The sequence below is a fragment of the Punica granatum genome, chromosome 1 (genome assembly GCF_007655135.1).
Source record: "Punica granatum isolate Tunisia-2019 chromosome 1, ASM765513v2, whole genome shotgun sequence".
NCBI lineage: Eukaryota > Viridiplantae > Streptophyta > Magnoliopsida > Myrtales > Lythraceae > Punica > Punica granatum.
Window position 1 is genome coordinate 17742851 of NC_045127.1, and position 21638 is coordinate 17764488.

Here is a 21638-nt window from a genome sequence, read left to right on the forward strand (position 1 = left end):
TCAGTCCGTACCATAATCCCATCACAAATCATCTAAATTATGCTAAAGGACCTCAACCTGATCAATAGAGCATCATCTCGTTCGGCCCATGCCTTAGACCCAACCAAAAGTCAATCGATTCATACCAAACGAGCTCGAAACCATGAAAGAACTGTATCATAACTCGGCCACTATATCAAAACGAGGATTTAAGCTCTTAGAACCATGCAAACTTCCATAAAGCCGTCAAAGAAAACGAAATACAGCTCAGCCCATGCTCTTAACGTAATCTCTAAGCATTGAAATCAAGCTAGAACCATCTTAATCGAACCAACAATCATTTCTCAGCTCAGCCACTATCATAAACTCGACCTCAATCTAAGGAAATCAAGCTAAATGACTCCAAATTAATCAAGAAATCATTGGGTAACTAAGCCTTCATCACAAACATGTCTTTTACTCATCAAAATCGAGCCAAACGTCCTCCAAATCAACCAATAAATCATTGCATATCATAGCTATACAAAACCAGCTAAAATAGAGATCGAATAAGCTCACCGGAGTTGCGGAACAGCACAGCCCACAAGCTGGTTGCAGCTGCTAGTCGAAGAAGGTCCCAGCGGGTGTGAGCTCGAAGCTGAATCACATCAGGTGCTTGTACAAACGTATCTTTCAAGCTCGTAGTTGCTGCTGTTGTTCTTTATTTTTTTTTTCACAGGGAGTCACCGAGGGAAGGAAGAAGAAGCTAGGAATGGTGTTGGAAATGCTGAGGTTACTCTCTGTTTGTGTTTGTGCCAGAACTGAGAAGGTGCGAGAGAGAGAGACGATCAGAGAGGAGGAGACTAGGGTCGAGTCTGGTCTGCCTACCGTTATGGAGCCCAGAGGGAGTTTAGGGAGAATCAATGGGAGGATTCGGGATCAGCCCAGGGGAAGTTGCGGCTAGGGTTTCCGAGAGAGTGCCTTAGGGTTTCTTTTTCGGGAATGAGGTGAGGGTTGAGAGGAAAGGAGGCAGCTGGAGGAGAGAAGTCAGGGTGCTGTCACCAACCATCCATCAGCTGACCTGAACATCCCGAATTTTCCTCCATTTCTCATGAACCTTTCGGTCTATCTGATATTTTTCCTTGATCTCTACATGAGTTGGGCACATCCTCGTAAAATTTGAAGATCGTTTGACCTCGGGAAGTTCCCGAAACAATTTTTTTTTGACAGCTGGCCCGAACCGGGAGATTTGGTTATGATCTGTGAGAATATATTCGATTCTGTACTAATCTAGCCAAAAATATCTTCTATTTCTTTTTATTTTCTGAATCTTCAGTGAATTATGAATCCAATGACGTTGGCCATACTTGAAAATACGAAGAATTGAATTTTTTATGGATTTTCTCCCTCGACTGACAGAGTCTGTCCCGGTTTAACAGTTTCGGGCATGGTGCGCTAAAAAATTTATAACTCTCTCTCTGTATTGAATCTTGGAATGAACGACCCGTCAAATTGAACCTAACTCGATTTCCTAGGTCAAGCATATAGAATTCACCCTTTTAGGTTCAGGATTGACCGTGATATGATGCGTCAAATCCCCTGCTCGAGCTGTTGTATTCACTGTTTGGGCACCCCAGCTCCCACGAATTTTATCTTTTTGCTTGAAAGGGCTCTCGACGTGATTTTTGCATTGAAATGTCCCTAACTCACCAAACCACCTTGATATAAAAATATCGAACTTAGTTCTAGGATCCACAAAGATAGTCGTTCTCATCGAAGAAAATGATACAGAGACGTGATTTCCCTTTTGTCCATTGCCTTCGGTTCGAATATTGATAATTTGTGCCTTACTCTTCGGGACCAATTGTGTGTGCTACAAAATTCTATATGTTGCCCTTGCCATTTTTTTGTTAGAGTTGTGGAACCCTAGTTGGGAGCCTTGTTGATGTCATATCCTAGAGCCGGTGGACCAAAATGGGGTGCTGACACAGTGTTGCTGTGTTTGCCTCCGATTGTGAGAAAGGGTGGTGATGGTGTGTATGTGACGCTGTTGGTGTTGAAGGAAGAGAAGGGGCCGGAGGAAAGGAAGGCAAGTATGTGCATTTTGTTGCTGCTGCGCGTAGATACAGACCCGAGAAAGATGGAGAGAGCAAGAGAGGGATTTGTGTTGTTCGTGATGGAGAGGACGTGATGGTTGACAGTTAAAGAAGAAGAAGAAGAAGAAGAAAGTGAGGGTTGGTGGTGATGTGATGATGGAGACGGTGACGTGAGGGTTAGCTGCCGGAGAGGAAGAAAATCGACTCAGTGCAAAGTTGCTACATGGAAGCAGAGGAGGAAGAAAGGAAAAATAAAGGAGAGTAGAAAAGAAGGAAGAAGAAAGGAGAGGGAGGGGTTTTTTATTTACTCATACAGATGTTCATCGATCGAAATTCAATTTCTCGGGATCCATCGACATTTTCAAAATGAATATTTCGAAATCGAAAGATAATTGGCTCTATAAAAATTGAAATTTGCATTAATGGAGACAGAGCTTCAATAAGAATCGATATCGAGTCCCCGACACGTGTTGATCGTAATTACTCGATTATTTTCAAAATTCCGATCATTTTCAATTCGATGCCCAAAATATATTTTGGGATCGCCATTGCGTTTAAAAAAATTCGAGAATCGATATTATGCAGAAAATATTTTTTTTCCCCGAGTATCGTCTCGAATTTCGAAAATCGAAATTGATGCACGTAAAGCCTGAAAATTTTCCCTTTGAACTTTTTATTTCATTTATTTATCTTTTTTCTTTATTTTTAATCAAAATTGGAATTAAATTAAAGAAATGTCCCGATTTTAAAAGCAGTGAGTGCATCGAGCAATGATTAGAGGTGATTTTCTCGATAAATAGGAAATGCAGCTGGGTTCTCGTTGATGGTCATCGAGCGCCGGTACACCAAAACATGGTGCTGACATAGATCAACTTAGATTAAATTGGACAATCACTGGAGCGCACCTCATGCAGTCCCACAACTATCAATGTTCTGGATGAACTTTGGGTTTGATGTACTGGTTAATGGCTAAAGTTTGGACTCAATTTAGCTCGACCTCGCTATTTCCTCCCCCTCCTGGCAAAGTTGTAAGTGTATGGGCTTCAGCGAAAAATGTCGAAAAGTGCATGTTGCTTAAATTTGGATGCATTTTATACTCTGGAAGCCCGATTGGTTCCTTGGACAATGCTGTATGTTCTGATTGTTGAATGTCAAAGGTGAACCGGTCTGGCTCACGGCAGTTAAAACATAGGAATGTCAATGCATATGATGTGTTGCTGTGAGGATCAGTCTTTGAAGCTGGAAATGGCCTCACACTTTTCAATCAAAAGTAAATTTTAAGTCAGTATAGAACGAAACAATTCAATATATACTTCTGTAATTTCTGAAGAAAGCAGAAATCCCGTCCTCTTTTCCTGTCAAGTTACTGGCTCAATTTGGCTGAGAAGCATGGATCGAGAGAAACCAGAGGCTTTTCCCACGAGCAAAGAAGAACCATGGACAGCATAGTAAGAGAGAGAGATTGTAATGGTGAATTGAAGACTATTTTGTCTTTGCCTAGATTTTCTTGTTGAGAAGTTCCTTATTAGTTCATACACTGGAGATCCGGTTTTGCTAGTGTTACTTGGATGTTAAATTTGAATTGGCGATTCTCTGTGCATGCAGATTTGGATTAATAAAACACCACTTATAAAAAAAAACTCTGAAAAATCATTATGAAAATCCCTCTGTTAATCCCAATTGAGAAGTTAAAAAAAAAAAGTAAATATTAAAAAAATCGCGTGATTTCACAATTTTTCTTAATTTATTATATACCTTAAAAATTTACCGTAAAATCATTATAATTTTAATTTGGTCTCTAATCTATCATGCCGTCCATCTGTAAAATTCGCCGTTAAGTGCCACATAACAAAGCCCACAAATTGCCATGTCTACTGTCACATAGTGCTCATGATACATCGGGGAAAAAATTGAAAATATGTTCCTTTTCGAAAATAACACTTTTTAAAAATTTAAAAAGAAAAATCAAGGCCAAATTAACGTTGATCATGGATCAATATTAGCTAATAGACTAAGGACACGATGCATTTTTACGTGAAAGGAAAGAAAAATCCAAGGCCCCGTGGCGGGTTGTTACAGGTGATCATCAATCCGCCAGGTATTCGCACTTCATTTTTTAGCAAGTTCCCACAAAGTGATTTGGCAAATACTTCCAATTTTCCGATGACAATTCCAATTCATTACTAGGATCCATCTTAAAATCAATATTTTCTTATTCAATTTAGAAATTATTTTTCAAAATTATCTCAGCACTTCCCCCAAGTCAAATTTCGATCCAAAAAATCGAATTGAACCGGATCCTAAGATCTAGATCGACTTGCATATTCTTTTTCAAAATTAATTCTTGAGTCGGCCTTGAATTTTTGCCTAAGAATTGACAATAAAAACCCAGCCTAAGAGTTTTTTCTTTTAAATTTTTATTAGTATTAATTGCCAAACAAAGCACGTGTTTTAATAACTTTATTTATTTATTTATAATGTTCTAGCATAGTGACAGTGGCGTGACATATAAGCATTTAATGGTCGAAAGGTAATGGAGGTGAACGGTGTGATAGGTTATGAATAATTATGTGATTTTAGAGTAAAATTTAAAGTATATATGATATTTAGGAAAATCGTGAAACCATGATCTTTTTGTCATTTATCCTGAAAAAAATCATATCAATCTAGAAAAATGTTGAGTTCCGTACAGTCTTCGTTATTTCAAATATACTTGCAAAACCAAAACTAATGTGAAAAATCTAATAGACATAGCATAGTATACTTATGTGAAGTTTGTTTATCCTATTTGAGTGTTTAATTAATTCTTCAGTCCGCAATTGGACTTAACTTATTGTTACGCGCAAGGAAATAAAAAAGACTTAACTTATTAAAATAGTCAAAAAGCATTTGATGATTCAGTAAAACGGAACATACTTTTTCTTTTTCTTTTTCTTTTGTACTTAATAGCTCAGTCAAATTAGCTAATTTCTAAATAATTCAACACTGCACCGAACTTTTTCAACTTTGTAGAATGGTTCAATTTTTCATTTTTTGCATAAAAAGTTAGATGGGGGAGAGAGAGCATGACGGGACAAGAGGGGGCGGTGGTGGCTTTGACCCCGACCACTGCTGCCTAGACTCAGTCACCAACGACCTTAGAGATTATCAACGACTTGGTCTAGGCAATGACGGTTGATAAGTCACCATCGGTTTGATCTCCCCTCTCTCTTCTCAATTTCCGAGAGAGAGAGAGAGAGAGAGAGAGAGAGAGAGAGTGATGGGACGCTGTTTCTATCGAACTGTCTTTAACAAAGTCGAATGCATCATATCCTCCGAGTGGGCCCACGGTCAATTTATTGATTGCTTGCGCCCTGATCAGGCTTGTGTGTCTAGGTTAGAGACATGCATTCCAAAACTCGACTCACATGAAAACTTAACTCACTTAAAGCGAAAACAACCATGTTTCAATGCTTAATTTATTCTCTGTTCTACTTTGTTCGGGTCGAGTTCAAACCCTTAGGATACGATCAACATGGGGTCTGTGCGCACCCGAATTTCGTCTCGTCGGGGCACGCATGCGCGAGGCCTAAATGCAACGCGGCTTGGGAGTATCCACCTTCCCGGGGACGCGCGACGGACGCACGTGAGAAGGAGTCGCCACTTGCCATTTTATGACCCGAGGGTCGAGGGCCGACAAGTTACCCAGGTCTAGGGGTACGGAGTACACCTAATTGCTAAGGCATATGGTCTGCGAAACCCAAGGTTCCGAATTCGGGGATTCTGTTACATGCGAGCCTATATCTCGCATGCCCTATCGGTACTCTAGTTTGTCTAGGCTTGCCATTTTATTTTAATTACCGCTTAATTAAGTTCCGCTCATCTTACGCGTTTTGACACCGTAAATTCGAAGAAACACTCCGACCGTCTGCTCTCCGACCGGGATTCTTACATGAATAAACATACAACATAAATCCTCACATTGTTCTCTCAAATAAATAAAATACAAATTATAACAATTGGATCCCGGTCGGTTCGCATTCGGTTATTATTCCACTCGTGCTCACCGTGTAGTTTGAAAAGACTGAAATTGAAATTAAAGTGCGCACTCGGTGTATAAGGGCATTGGACCCCATGATCGTCGGTTATGGGCGTTGGACCCAGTGTGAATCGAGTCCTAAAGGATCGGGCTCGATCCGCAATACAATCAAGTGCAAAAGATGTAACAAGCAAGCTCAAATAAACAATCAATGGGGTTTTGTTATCACCAAATTTACGTGGATTAATTGATTATTAACCGAGGAATCTTGGCATACAAATCCTACCCTAAAACAAGCAAAAGGCAAGACGGGAATGGCATGTGGCATTCAGCATCATTTACCGGACCTGACAGACTGTATGTGTCCGTGATCAAGTCTCGAATGTGTGGGTTGATTTTAAATTGTTATGTATCGTGACACTTTGATTATGATAAGTTATTATAGAATGTGGATTTTGACACGAGAATCCTACAACCTAGTGCCTAGCCCGCTATCCCAATTATGTTTTCTATTAGGCCGAGTATGCGATTAAGTCAAATTTTGGTATCTCAAACCGTTATTCCCGATCTAACTACCCAAGATCATGCATAGATAACAATAAATTGTAAATACGCCTTTTTTCGCCTTTGTATAGAAAATTTATTTTTGAAAAGAGAGAGACTGCGCAATGCGGGCCACCTCGGCCTGTGATCGGCGTTGACTGATTCCCTGATTCTTCTAGGGTTATGCGAGAACCCCAAAAAGTCAAAGAAACGGTCAATCTATCCGGAAGTGATCTAAAAAGAACTTCCACACCCCGACTTGAGTTACCTAAAATTAGGAGGCCTCGAGTCAAAACATGCAAGTTCTTCCCAGACGTCCATGTCACATCGGATCACGAGTCTCAGATTTTAATATGAAATTTGCGAATTTTGAAAAGAAGGCGTCAACACGTATTTGCAATTTATCGACGCGTATTTCCGATTAATTACCAATTCGTGCAAAATTATTAAGGTCGAGTGAATTAATTAGTCAAATGAACGTCCCGTTTACCCGATTGGTGAAATCATTAAGTTTAATTAAAATCTGCTGAATGCTTTATTTTATTTTTTTGGGTTTCGAGCCGTCGAAACGATCAATAATAGATCGCCCGGTAAACTCTAATTTCCAGTCATCTCGAAACAATTTGCATAAAGATCGAACAACATAATGTAGAATAATAAGGACTAATAAAGCAACAGAAAAAGGTTTCAAGGACTAAACTGAAACAAATCAAAAAAAAAATTTGGAGAATGACTTTTTTCTAAATTCTATAAAATTTGGAGAATGTCCGGGAAAGTATAAAATGGGCTAGGGTTTATTTGAAATTAATTTTTGAAATTCAGGGCTTTTTTTAAAATGAATAAATGTTGCAGGGACTAAATTGAAACAAATTGAAACGTTTACTGGAGCGATTTTAAATTCTAAAACAATTCGTAGGATGTGCTAGAAATAATGAAATAGCCCAGAGTATGTTTGAAATGAATTTTGAAATTTAGGGCTGATTTTAAAAAAATAATAAATGCTCCAGGGACTGAATTGAAACAAATGTAAAAGTTTGCTGGAGCAGTATTTGATTCTGAAATAAATTAGGGACGTGATGAAAATATCGAAAATGTCATGAAACTGGTTTAAAATTGATTTGGGAATTTGGGCAGGATTGAAAAAAAATGAAAATTCGTTGCAGGACTAGAATGGAACAAATCAGAAAATTAGAATAATCGGATTCGGCATAATTTTGATAATCTATGCAACCAACAAGCAATTATTCCATGTCATCATCATTCAAGCAAGCATGATATTTAATATAAAGCCCTAAACATGCCGCTAAGTTGAGATTTTTACCTAACCCAAAAGTTTGGGGCGTTTCTGTAATATACGAAAGCTGTCGGACGAACGGGTCGAATCGGATCGGATCGGTCGGCCGGTCCGAAGGAAAAAACCGCCCGAAAGGAGTGGGCTGGTCTGGAGCAATTCGGGCCGGACGAAGACTTGGGCTGCGGAAGGATAGATGGGCCGAGGTTGGCGGATTGGGCCGACTGGGCTGGACCTGCAACAAGGAAATAATGGGCCGAAGCCCGTCAGTGAGGAGCTCCGGAAGAAGGTGGTGCTGGCGGCGCCGATCGGCCACGAGCGGCGGTTCCGGCTGTTGGACGCCGCGACGACGACGCGAAAAGGATCGGGTGAGGGGTCTGAGCACCGCCTGGGTCACGCCGGCTCCGATCTAGGCTTCGCTGATGGCTGGGACGGTCGGAATCAAGGCGATTTCACAGTTTTCCGGCGTTATTCCGATCGGGCAACGATTTGCAAAATTCTCCCAATCCGAGAGGAATTTCGCGATTTCTTTCTGTGGGTTTCCTTGTGTCCCCGCCGAATTAGGTTTTCCCTCCTTTAATTGCAATTTTCGGTCGAGATTTCAGCCGATTTGGGGAGGAAATCGCGGAATCCGCGATTTCCTATTCTAGGCGGCCGGCCAGATCGCGGGCAGCCGGTTGCCGCTGCCCGGCCTGCCCGAACTGCCCGGAACAGTAATTTTTTTTTTTAAATTAGGGCCGGCGGGTCACGGGCAGCCGGTCAACGCTGCCCGGCCTTGCCCGGCCCTGCCCGAGATTTTTTTCTTTTCTTTCCTTTTTTTTATATATTTTTTTTAAATTTATTTTTATTATTATTAATTAATTAATTAAATTTTTTTTAAAAAAAAAATGATAAATAGAAAAATGACAATTTTGCCCCCCTGGAGCCGATGGACCGAAATTGGGTGCTGACAGGGTCCACCGCCTCAACCACCGATCACGAGGTCCAATGCCCCACACACTGAGTACGCGCGACTTGAGCACGGCATGGTTCTAGCCTCTAGTCATCATTTCAATCCGAGTAGTATTATGGGAAGATTTCCTTTCCGTTGTAACTTATGTACATATCCTTGTATACTATACTTAGGACACCCTAGTTTAGCCATAGATATTGCTTTCCTTCTATTTATCGGACCTGGTTGTATACGTACCTATTGGATGAATGAAAAAGAGTATCATCTTTTCGCCCAATTCCGTTCTTGACATGGTATCAGAGCGGTGGTCTTAAGGCCAGCCGTCTCATCTCATTGCCGGCTAGTATAGTCAAGCTTCCATATGCCAATTATTCTTGCTAAGCTTCATCCTTTACGCTTCTGATTTGTCCTGTAAATTCCTCCTTTTTCCACGTTTCTCTAAGCCATCATCATGTTGAAAACCATAGACTAGAATACTTCGGGTGGAGGCATACCACTCGTCTATGTCTTCACTCCTTCTGATGGTCCCAACACTCAACTTATTTCCTGCAAACTCAATGGAAATAATTACAATACTTGGTCTCAAGCAATGCAAACTCAAGCTCGGTTTCATCGAAGGCAAGCTAATACAACCAGCAGAATGACAACCTTATCATGAGCAGTGGGTAACCTGTAACTCAATGTTAGTCTCATATATCTTCAATCACTTGGATGAAGAATTGCAGAACTCAGTTGCAGGGGCAAAGAATGCAAAAACACTCTGGGATGATCTTAAGGAAAGATTTTCTCAGGGCAATGAAACAAGAATTCATCAATTGAAGACCGATATTTGCCTACTCATAAGAGAAAAGAGGTCAATCTCCGAGTATTATTCGAAATTGAAAAGTCTTTAGGATGAATTGGACTTATAACTTGATCTGTCGGCTTGTACTTACAATGATGGACTTCAACTCACTGCTCATAAAGAAAGAGAGAAAGTGCATCAATTCCTCATCAGGCTCAATCTCGAGTTTTCCACAATTCAAATTCAAATTCTAAGCATGGACCCCTTATCGAATGCAAATAAAGCCCACTCATGACCGCAAATGAAGAAGCTCAATGCCTTATCACCTAGGGCAGAGATTCCAATATTGAGGCGATCGGTTTTGCGACCAAAATCGGCACTGATACTGGCGGCAGTTCTAACCCTAATTTTGGCTCCAATAGAGGCGATTTCAAGCATCGAGGTCATCCTTTCTGCGATTTCTGTGGGCAAAACGGCCATTACCGGGCCACCTACTACCAGCTCCATGGTTACCCAAGCTCCGAGCAGACGAACCAGAGGAATTCGAAGGGCAGATCATCGGGGCAGTCTTGGCTGGGAGGAAGAAGCTCGCAGTCGCCTTCCTCGTTTCCTTTGCAGCAACATGGGGGAGGTTTTGGGCATCACCACTCTTGAGGCCCTTATACAGCCGGCCAATCATAGACAAGATCGACGAAGTTCAATCGTGGACAATGAAGGCCCAACCAACCTTCGAACCAGTTCTTTAATCAAAGCCCAGGAAATTACACTGCGGTCCAGGCCCATGTAAAGCGCCCCGCAGATTTAAGTAAGCTGGCCCATTTATCAGAGGCTCAGTTACAGTAGCTAGTCTCCATGGTTTCATATGATGATGGTGAGGTTTATCGATTAAGTGGTGAGAATTTCGTGCCCATTACTTAAGAATTTGATTGGATTATTAATTCGGGAGCTTCACGACATATAACTAGTAGTTTGGATAATCTTTTTGATGCCATTCCTATTAATAATGGTCCAACTATTCATGCTCCGAATGGGACAATGAAGGCTACCTTTATGGGCAAGGTTTCGTTTGGAGTTAATATAGTTCTTCATAATGTTCTTTATGTGACAAATTTTAATTGCGACTTATTGTCTGTGGCTCAATTAGTTCGGGAACTTAATTGTAGTATACACTACATCTCTAGTCTTTGTTTGATTCGGGACCGCACATTGTGGAGTACGATTGGAGTGGGTGAGCTTTACGGGGGGGTCTAGCTTCTATGACGAGTATCTTCATGAATTTAGAGACTGCGGGAAATGAGAGCAGATAGTGAAGATATTTGGCACAAGCGGTTGGGACATCCTTCTCCTCACATTTAGTTTGAGAATAATTATATTTCTATACATCTTTCAAATGATATTGCACTATGTGACGTATGTTGCCGAGCAAAACAGACACGTTCCAGTTTTCCAATTAGTTCAAATAAAGCTTATTTCCTATTTCAATTGGTTCATTGTGACATATGAGGACCTTGTAAGGTCTCATCTTTTTCTGGTGGCTGGTATTTCTTGTCGATTGTAAATGATTATATCAGTGGTGTATGAGTTTATCTTTTACGGGAAAAATCGGAGACACAAGGTTTCCTGATTAATTTTTGGAACCTGGTCAGAATCAATTTGATTGGACAATGAAAACAGGGAGAAGTGACAATGGGTCAGAATTTATGAGCTGAGTTGTTCAAGACTATTTCTCTGACAATGGCATCATTCATCAAACTTCGTGCAATGACACCCCTCAACAAAACGGACGGGTCGAGCAAAAGCACCGTCACATTCTCAATGTAGCCCGGGCCCCGATGTTCCAAGCTTCACTTCCAATAGATTTTTGGGGAGAATGCATTTGCGTCGTCGCACATCTCATTAATCTCACACCTTCAAACATTTTGTCTAGCAAGACACCGTTTGAACTTCTTTTTCGTAAGAAGCCGAATTATCGTCATAATCGTGTCTTCGGATGTCTCTGCTATGCACACCATAATCCTTGTCTTAAGGATAAATTTGGGCTACGTTCGAGAAGGTGCATTTTTATTGGGTATCCGTTTGGAAAGAAGGCTTAGAGAGTTTATGACTTGGAGAGCCGTGAGGCCTTTGTTTCTCGAGATGTTCGCTTTTGTGAGACCAAGTTTCCGCTCAGCAATGTGTCTCCATCCACTTCGGTTAACATGAGAGTCCGATTTTTGGGTATTCAGGCCCAGTTTTTTCAGGGGGAGTTTTTCGGTCCAATAGAGCCCAAATCAACTCACCATCTGCCCAGTCCAACTGAGCCCATTTCAGTTGAGCCCAATTCTACTGAGCCTAATTTAGCTGAGTCCAGTAACGGCACTGGGCTTCATTCAGTCCAATTCGGCTGAACCCAGCCTGCCAAATTCATCCAGTCAGCTCGCTTCGCCCATTTTAGCTGAGCCCGATATTCTGCCCAACCCGGTCTGTTATTCATTTGCCGACTCGATACTTCATCCCTCTACCGACTCGACTGTTGTTTCCGAACCTCGTTGCTTGTATTCTCCCTCTCCCCCTAATCATATCACCCGCTCCATCGCACTCTCCAAGTATGTCTCATCCCCTAGAGCATTATCTTAATAATTCCGATATTGACGCCACACAATTGTCATTCCTTGTCGCAATTGATTCCGAAACAGAACCAAGAACTTATTTCCCAGGCCACCAAGGATCACCGATGGAGCCTCACCATGGCAGATAAACTTCACGCTCTTAAGGATAACGACACCTGGATTATTCAATCACTTCCTTCCGGGAAGAAACTCATCGGATGTAAATGGGTTTTTAAGATTAAAAGATGGGTAGATGGCACTGTGGAACGTTACAAAGCTCTACTCGTGGCCAAGGGTTTCACTCTAGTTGAAGGAGTCGATTTTCACGAGATCTTTGCTCTAGTAGCAAAACTAGTCACGGTACATTGTTTATTAACTATTGTCGTTGCTAAGCAAGGGGAGATGCATCAGCTGAATGTCAACAATACTTTTCTCCATGGGGACTTGGATGAGGAGGTTTACATGTCTCTTCCTCCTGGTTTTCGTTATGCTCATCCTAATCAAGTTTGCCGACTACGAAAGTCTCTATATGGTCTTCGTCAAGGTTCTCGCAACCGGTATTCTAAGCTTGCCACAACTCTCATTCAATATGGTTTTCAATAGGCAGAGGCTGATCACTCTCTGTTCACATTCTCTCATGGTAGCGTCTTCCTTGTCGTTCTCGTTTATGTGAATGATATGATTCTCGTGGCTAACGACTCTGTCTCCTGCACTCATTTTAAGAATTATCTTAACCAGTGCTTCCACATTAAGGATCTTGATCCTTTATCCTATTTCTTGGGGATGGAGATTATTTGCAGCAGTTCTAGTCTCTTTCTCAATCGACAGAAGTATACTCTAGATATTCTCACTGAGGCTGGTATGCTAGGTTCTCGCCCTGCTTATTTTCCTATGGAGCAACAACACCAGTTATCTAATGATAGTGGTGATCCCGTTTCTGATCCGGATCAGTACCGTCGTCTCCTATATCTCACCATCACTAGGCCAGAGCTCAGCTATCATGTTCATACCCTATCACAGTTCTTATATGATCCTCGTTAGGGACACTAGGATGTCGCCATACGGGGTGCTCCGATATCTCAAGCAATCCCCTGGACAAGGAATTTTTCTCCGGTTAACCTTTTTATCTTTAACAGCTTATTGTGATATAGATTGGGCTCGTTGCCCAATGATTCGACGGTCTTTGACTGGATATTTCATTACTTTAGGCGGCAGTCCTATCTCTTGGAAGACCAAAAATTAAACGACGGTCTCCAAGTCCTCCACTGAAGCTGAATACCGGGCAATGGCAGCGACTATCAGTGAGCTCTTATGGCTCTATTCCCTCCTCAGCTCCCTTGGTGTCTATCATGCATGTCCAATGCGTCTATTTTTTGATAATCAAGCAACTCTTCACATCGCCTCTAATCCAGTTTTCCATGAGCGCACCAAGCACATTAAAATAGATTGCCACTTCATTATGCAACATCTGCGCTCTGGAGCTGTCGCAACATCCCATGTGTCTACACGCTTTCAATTGGCAGATATATTTACCAAAGCACTTTAGCATGATCAGTTTCATTTTCTCCTCAGTAAGTTGGGAATTAAGAATCTTCATTCTCCGACTTGAGGGGGAGTATTATGGAAAGATTTCATTTCCATTGTAACTTATGTACATATCCTTGTATACAATATGTAGGACACCCTAGTTTAGCCATTGATATTGCTTTCCTTTTATTTATCGGACATGGTTGTATACATACCTATTGGATGAATGAAACAGAGTATCATCTTTTAGCCCAATTATGTTCTTGACAAGTAGTGTCCAAGCGGTGGATGACTCGGATTGAGGTGCGTGAAAAGAGGTTAGACAATCACCAGAAAGCTCGACCGGTTCCATGGCTATCTCAAAGACCATTCAGTCCTCCTGGGATCCATCGGTTCAGTTGAACCTGACCCTCAGCTCTCTTGAGAGCGCGTCGCTTTAATTTCAATTTTGGTCTTTCTCAAGACACACGGTGAGCGAAAGAATTTGGCCAAACGCGAACCGACCATGATCAAATTATTGTAATTGTATTTATTATTGAGAGTACATTATGAGGAATTTATTTGTACATGCATTCTTGTAATAATCCTGATCGGCAAAAGAGAGGTTCGAGAGTTGGAACCGATCGAGTCGGTTTACGGGTCCTTAGGATGTGCGGGACCAGACGGATCACGGGCTTAGTCCACACGGTAAACCGATCATCATGATCCAATTAACCGAGATGTGAGGACGTATCGATTTCCTGACATGAGAATCCATTCCTCTTTCGGTCTCTTAGTTCAAATCGACTGTTTTCGTGAATTTATGGTTCAAACCGAGTACGATGAGTGAAACTTAATTCATGCTGTAAATAAACTAAAAATGGTAAACCTTAGACAAAATAGAGTACTGAAAGGGTGTGCAGGATTTAGATTTGCACGTAACAGAACCGTTGAACTAGAACTCTTGGTTTCGCAAGACAATATGCCTTAACAAACTAGGTGTATTTCTTACCCCTAAAACTCACCGATCATCGACTTCCGAATCTTAAACAAGTAGTGGCGACTCTTTCTCACACTCATCCGTCACGCATCCCCTGTGAAGGTGGATACTCCCAAGCCGTGCAATCGTGCAAGCGCATGCCGGCCCCAAAAATTCGGGTCCGCAAAAATTGGCGACTCCACTTGGGACTTTAGAGGGTTTGGGCTCGATCCGTTTGTCTGCTATTTCTCGTGTTTATTTACTGGGTTTCATTTTATTTTTCTGGAAAATTTACTTTCTCCACGCATAACATATCATCTTAGTTCTAGATGCCTATGGGTCATGTCTCACGACCGGTACTAGAAGCATAATATTCGATAGGAGTTCGAAGTAGGGGCACGACCCACAGCTCGACTGTCAACACAACCTCGAAAAGACCCCGCTAGCTTTCAAGGAATTTATACCCTTGAGTCGGGGCCCCCCATCGCTAGATAGTATGGTTCCTATAGTACAAAGCCATGCATGGAGCTATGCCTCAATGCCAACCTCCAACTGGCTTCATCGACCATGCTTTGAGTCCGCCTACGAGATTTTGAGTCTTTTGCTACTTCGAGAGATTTATATGTACTTTCTCCTTGTAAGCCGTGGGCATTATTTTTTCTACAAACATGCATCACATGTTTTCTTTAAACTATTAGGGGGTCATTCATGTTGACGAATTCTAAGTTGGTTTTCCTATCATCTTGGTAAGGGATGTCGCGCTCGACCTCTTGTCCACGCCTCGATCGTATCACACCACCAGTAGACGGGATCGCCTGCATCTAGACGAACCTGCGCCCAGCAGATCGCGACTATATTGCCGCCTTTGTCAGGGACATCCCTTTATTATCCTCTCGCCGGGTAGATTGGAACTTCCTTGAAGTCGTTACTTTCTGAGATCTGGTTCACGCAGTCTTCGACATCTAGGGCACCGAACCCATATCGACTATCAAGGAGTATCGGACCCTCATCCCCCAGCACACGAGGATCTTATCGAGCCTCCACAGACTGAGGCCGACACACCTACCAGGACATCTTTCTCTTCGAGCTCATGGACACCAGAATCAAGAGGGATTGTTTTCGCTCGGAAATAGCCGAGAAGGACGAATAGCTCACCAACCAGCGTCAACTCTAGAGGGGACTCCCTCACGCCTGCGTTGAGCTGTAAAGACGCGACCAGGAACCTTTATCGGGCGAACTCCACTAAGGAGAGTTCTAGGGAGAAGGCGCATTGAGGTCCACGCACACCCTAGGATAGATACCTCATTGAGGTCTCAGCCTAAAATCGATGCTTTCCAATGCGACACTCGCTCGCCCCTTGAGTGGTAGAAAACCGACTTAGGATTTTACTCTCAGAACTTACATTATTCTTTGAACCTTTTGAGTCAATATGAATGACCGCTTTAGTATTTTCAAAGCTCATGCACCCCATGCATTCTATCTATAGTTTTGCACAGCAGCTACACACTCTCTACACGATAGGCGAGTCGTGCTTACCTTCGCAGGTAGACCACTTGCAGTCTTCTCCTCTCCACAGCGAGACGCTCCATGACTAGAGGCCGAGTTCATCTCAACCACCACATCCCTACACGACAGGCAAGTCGTGCTCACTTTCGCAGGTAGATCACTCGTGGTCTTCTCATTTCCACAACGAGACGTGCCGTGACTAAAGGTCGAGTCCATCCTGGCTACACACTCTCTACACGACAAGCGAGTTGTGCTAACCTTCAGGGGTGGACCACCAACGATCTTCTCCTCCCCACTACAAGGCGAGTTGTGATCAGAGGCCATCCATCCCGGCCACACACCCCCATGACTAGGCGAGTCATGCCCACCTCCTCGGATAAACCATCCATGGTTTTCACCCTCCGCGTGACCTAGCGCGTCCCTGGTGAGTTCGTACGTCACTTACTAGGTCAGTTCACTTCCCTACGCCCTTACATTAAAATTACGGGCGGTTTTATACTCATTCATTGCTTTCATTTTCCCATTGTAGGAAACACCTAATCGAAAAGCAATTTGAATCCCGAACGACTAGAACTGAGTCAACAAACACCTCTCATCCAACTCCTTGGAACTTCAACACCGAGGCTCAGCCCTCCCTCCACAAAGATCAGAGCAATAGAAGCATAGCCCAACCTTCTCGCCATGAGAATCGCTAGCCCAATCGCTCCTCCGACCTACGAATGGGCCTTGCTTGTCCTCCGTCGGGGCCACAAGTATCCTACGAATACACTCCTTCCTAAACTCCCTTTTTATTTTTATTTAAATAATTTCCAAATGGGCTCCCGGCCAAAACATATCCCTCAAATGAGAGTTAGGACAGTCCCATGGACGCCCTATTGGTTATGTCGGGCCTGTTCGACTCGCATGTCCCCATGGGGCCGAGCAACCTCAAACCTCTCGAGTGAGTTGAATCTGTGTCTATTGCTGTCGCCCCTCTGTCACAAAAATATAAGGATGAGATCAAGAAACGAGAGCAAGGAAGAGGAGGCTGAAAACAGTAGAGAGAGAAATGGATGGACTTTCGGATGGAGGAAGAGGGAGAAATAAATTGTCAATTAAGAGAGAGAGTGTTGGTGGTGAGGAAAGATAGTTACAAAAAAATTTGGTTAAAAACACAAAAAATGGATATAAGGACCTAATTGATGTAGCATTTAATACCGTTAACCTCTCTAGTTAACAACATGACCTACTTGATACTATGCTCCTAATTTCCCACAGTAAGTTATGTGGGTGCAAAATAGCTTTTACTAGAATCAGGGCGTCACAACGAAGCCAAATCTTTGGTGATCCTCTTTCTATTGCTATTGTTAGAGTAAGAAGTGTTGTTCGGGCCTCTGCCTGGAGTGGCTTGTCGTCCCGTGAGGTCTGGAACCATGATAGGATTGGGGGACTGTTTCGGTGCTGTAGGATTCCAAATTGACATGATCTGCTACAGTTCCAGGATGCATCCGTGTTGATGATGCTCCAATCGGGTCCTGTGAGTTCTTGTGCAAATTCGAGTTGCAGGGCATACGTGGTTGAGCTCCATTCTTGTTTCTCCGAGTTGTGTCCTCTTCTGTTGTGCTCCATGTAGCATGTTTTGATTCTTTTGATGGTTTCGTGGAGGTCACCCGATTTTCCTACATGCACGACATCATTTCGTGAGTTCCACAATTAATAAAGAGTAATGGCTACATATAAGGAGAATATGGTCTTATCAGGGATATTTGCAAGCAATGTTTTTGGCGAGCAAGCAATGAAGTTTATCAAATCCTTGGCGGATGTACATGGATAACACTTAAGTGTAAATCCCAGGGTGATTCCCTCCAAATTACACGATAAAAGATATAATCTTTCTAGAGATGATCGAGTTTATTGAAACTAGTTTGGCAAAGAGGACGCGGAGTGTTCTCTTCGCAAAACCAGGGAAGACATTCACTGACAATTCTCCAAAGATGGAGTTTGAAATGTTCGTGAATTTTCATATTCCAAATGGCTTTCCACACAATTCCATTACAAATTGTATCAAACTTTTATGAAAACTAAAAGAAAAGAAAAAGAAAAAGAGAAGACTGGCGAACGGACAGAGGAAGAGAGTAGAGAGTGGGGGACTAAATAGAGTAAACGGCAAGAAGTTAATTGGTAATTTTTCAGATAAATTTACAAATTTAATCTAAATCTAGCTCTAACTAATTGAAGCATTTTTAGTACGAACAATTTGAGAAGAAAAAAGCGAGACCAAAACCAAGCTTCTTTAAATATAATAATATCTATAAATAAATACGTACTCATTTATAGAGATATTATTTACATAAAATATTATTAATCATGGAAAAGAAAAAAATAGAGGAAAATATACATGTACAAAGCACTTTTGCTCTTAACTCTTTGCCCTGCGCACTTCCTCAACTACAGTGAACGGAAAATGTACTCTTGCAGTTACAGTTTCTGTCAAGACGGAAAAATCATGTTCATAGCATGCCCCCGTCGGCTCCGCTATTCAAAGGTGGCAGCCCCCACCACCCAAGCAACAGCACTGGCAACCTTTAAGGCCGCCAGCGACATCGCTGGGCAGGTAGTGGCCGGCATGAGACGGCCTCCCTCCTTTTCGCTTTAATTTAATACTTTGATGGCATAATTGAAAAACAAGTAGCAGAATATTTCTCATTCTGCCATTACCCTAATCCCCTTAAATCAAACATGAGATAATAATTTTGTAATCTTTATCCCTGTCCGAAGCCAATCTATAATCCTGAATTCTTCCAATTTTGCACAAGCAAATTGAAACGCTAAAGATAAGTCAACATACATAAGCTGCATAAGTAAAATTTTCATCAACTACAGAAGATAAAAAAAACCATTTCATCGCACTCAACCTACGTGCCTTGAAGCGAAAGTTAAGAGAAACTGAAAGTCCAAAAGAACAAAAATAGCCAAAACTAGTGGCTGACTTGAGGCAGTAACACAAAGAAAATGATCTGATGCTTAGAAGAGAGAAGTGCCCTTGCCCTTCTTGTCTCCGCCAATCTCAAAGTGCTTGCATCTCTGCAGAGCAAACCAGCCAGCAAACATCTTGATGTTAGTAAAAGGATCAAAGGGGGATTTAGTATAGAACATAACAACATACGGGAGATGAGTACAGCAGCAGGAATCACTAATAACCTTAATCGGGTGCTGTGAGACATGCTTGCAGCCCTGGCACTGGAGCCTCAGCACAATCTTCTTGGTAGTCTTGGCCTGGGGTGTAATTAGCAGTTAGTAAGAGGCTCAAGATAATCAAGAAAACTATGGGAAACAGATAACTCTAAACTTTCTTTATCAAAAATCAGATTTCGATACCTTCTTGTGGAAGACAGGCTTTGTCTGACCACCATATCCAGATTGCTTGCGATCGTAACGTCGCTTCCCCTGCACAGCGAGGCTATCCTTACCCTTCTTGTACTGGGTGACCTTGTGCAAGGTGTGCTTCCTGCACTCCTTGCTCTTGCAGTATGTCTTCTTCGTCTTGGGAACGTTCACCTGCATTCCGTTGCCCACCCACACCCACCGGAAGTCAGCAACAATCACTTCGTCAATATACGGGTCAAAACCATAGATCTCATACGGGCATCGAAGACACAGAGCATTATCATGCATGTGTCCCAGCACTGGGTAACCCTCAATTATTCTGTAATGATGAAGCATCATATGCAGCGGTGCCGGTAAAGAAGAAAAAGAAGAACAAAAACTGGAGTTCCATGTTTCAAATGGACCAAATTACAACAGCGGACAAAACCCTAAAATCCAGCTGCTCCAACCAATCATGGTTGTAAATGCAATGCAATAGTGCAAAGGTCAGTAAAAAGCAAGAAATTTCCTGGTTCACATCACATCTCGGTCGGGCCGAAGCAGCTCAATCCAATGATTTCGTCGTCAAAAAAGCTAATTGCTTCCCTCAATTTCCCAATCAATCTCACAATTAGTAAGAAGATAATGCAAATCCTTCAGCAGCGCAAATACTAGAAGCTTGCTAATTACCTACAAGTAGTAGACAATCCGATCCAAGCCAATCTTACAGCTTGCAAATATTTACGTATCCAAAGCCGGATTTCTACTACTGTGAACTAGAGATCCGGAAAAGATAGTGCTACTCTGAAATGTTGCATTCGTCAACGTACATGACTATCAAGTTTTCAACGCAAAGAAGAATCCTGGATTGCTCTTCCGGAAGAAGCTGCGGAGATTGAGGACGAAAGAGAATGGATAAGCCCTTGCTTACCATGGTGATGGTAGGTTTGCCGCCGGAGATTGCCGCCGCCGCAGTACGTAAGAGAGTAGTGGGAGAGGCTGCTTCTGGTGGAGAAACAATAGAATGTAGGGCATTGTCCGATATATATACTTTTATAGGTCGACCCGACCCGGTGTTTTTAATTGGGCTTTCTGTTCGAGCCCGAGTCCTTTGCTTTGGGCTAGGACGAGTTTGTATCACCGTTGCTCCCCCAACCGAACCATGGTATGATCAAATTCGCAAAATTAATTAATTAATTAATGAGTAAACTAACGATTTGGTCCTTGAGCTATCGGGTTTACATCACTTGAATATCTTAGTTATTTTTTTCATCACTTGTATCCTTGAGTTACGAAATTTGCATTATTGGATCTTTTTTATATCAGTTAGGTCAGTTTGCTACATTAAATCAACCATTTGCAACATTAGAAAGATCCTTTGATACATCAGTTATGTCCTTGCTATATTAAATAAGTCCTTCGATATATCGGCGAAGACCCTGAAGTTCATGAAACATCAAAATCGATCATTTTGCTACATCCTAAGTCCTTACGTTACATCTGGTAGGTTCTGTCGTTAATTAAAGAGGCTAACGGTGTTAAATGCTACATCAATGAGGTCTCTACATCCATTTTTTTGTGTTTTTCACCAGATCTTTTTGTAAATATTTTGCCTCACCACCCAGACTCTCTCTCTCTTAAACGACAATTTATCTCTCTCTTCTTCCATCCGAAAGTCCATCTGTTTCTCTCTCTACTGTTGTCAGTCTCCCTTTCCTCGCTCCGGTTTCCTCTTCTCGTCCTTGTGTTTTCATGATAGAGGGGCGAATACAACTGAAAGAGGTTTAACTCTCTCGAGGGGTTCAAGGCTGCTCGACCACATCAGCTCTTCCATGGGAGTATCATTAGGCTCCTTAAAAGGATCGAGCTTTTTGCAGAGCCCAATCTAGAGTCACTAATTCAGCTCTTCCATGGAGTATCTTCAAATGCAGCACAATGGATTTCCCCAACTCTTCTGCTTCCCATTCGCTTCCGCACTATCTCTCTTTTATGTCCTTCAAGCTCCACATGACGATGATGATAAACGCGATGGCGACGGCGACGGCAAGGTAACAGCACAATATCACGATGGC

The 21638-nt window shown here is 42.2% G+C and overlaps 1 protein-coding gene across 1 annotated transcript; it reads right to left on the reverse strand.

The window, feature by feature from the left end:
* Positions 1-18940: 18940 nt before the first annotated feature.
* LOC116193227 (60S ribosomal protein L44-like) lies at positions 18941-20674 on the reverse strand. The gene is made up of 4 exons (XM_031522031.1): positions 20498-20674; positions 19579-19758; positions 19402-19476; positions 18941-19284 (listed from the first exon to the last, which is right to left on the reverse strand). Exons 1-4 carry the CDS (start codon positions 20498-20500, stop codon positions 19225-19227), a joined length of 318 nt encoding a protein of 105 aa, XP_031377891.1. The 5' UTR covers positions 20501-20674; the 3' UTR covers positions 18941-19224.
* Between the last annotated feature and the right edge of the window lie 964 nt (positions 20675-21638).

Bases quoted from the DNA above. Each gene is read 5' to 3' on its own strand.
- LOC116193227 (XM_031522031.1), bottom strand. The intron at 19,477-19,578 runs GTATCGAAATCT...ATTACACCCCAG, and splicing joins AGCCTGTCTTCCACAAGAAG to GCCAAGACTACCAAGAAGAT. The intron at 19,285-19,401 runs GTTATTAGTGAT...TTTGCTCTGCAG, and splicing joins TCTCACAGCACCCGATTAAG to AGATGCAAGCACTTTGAGAT.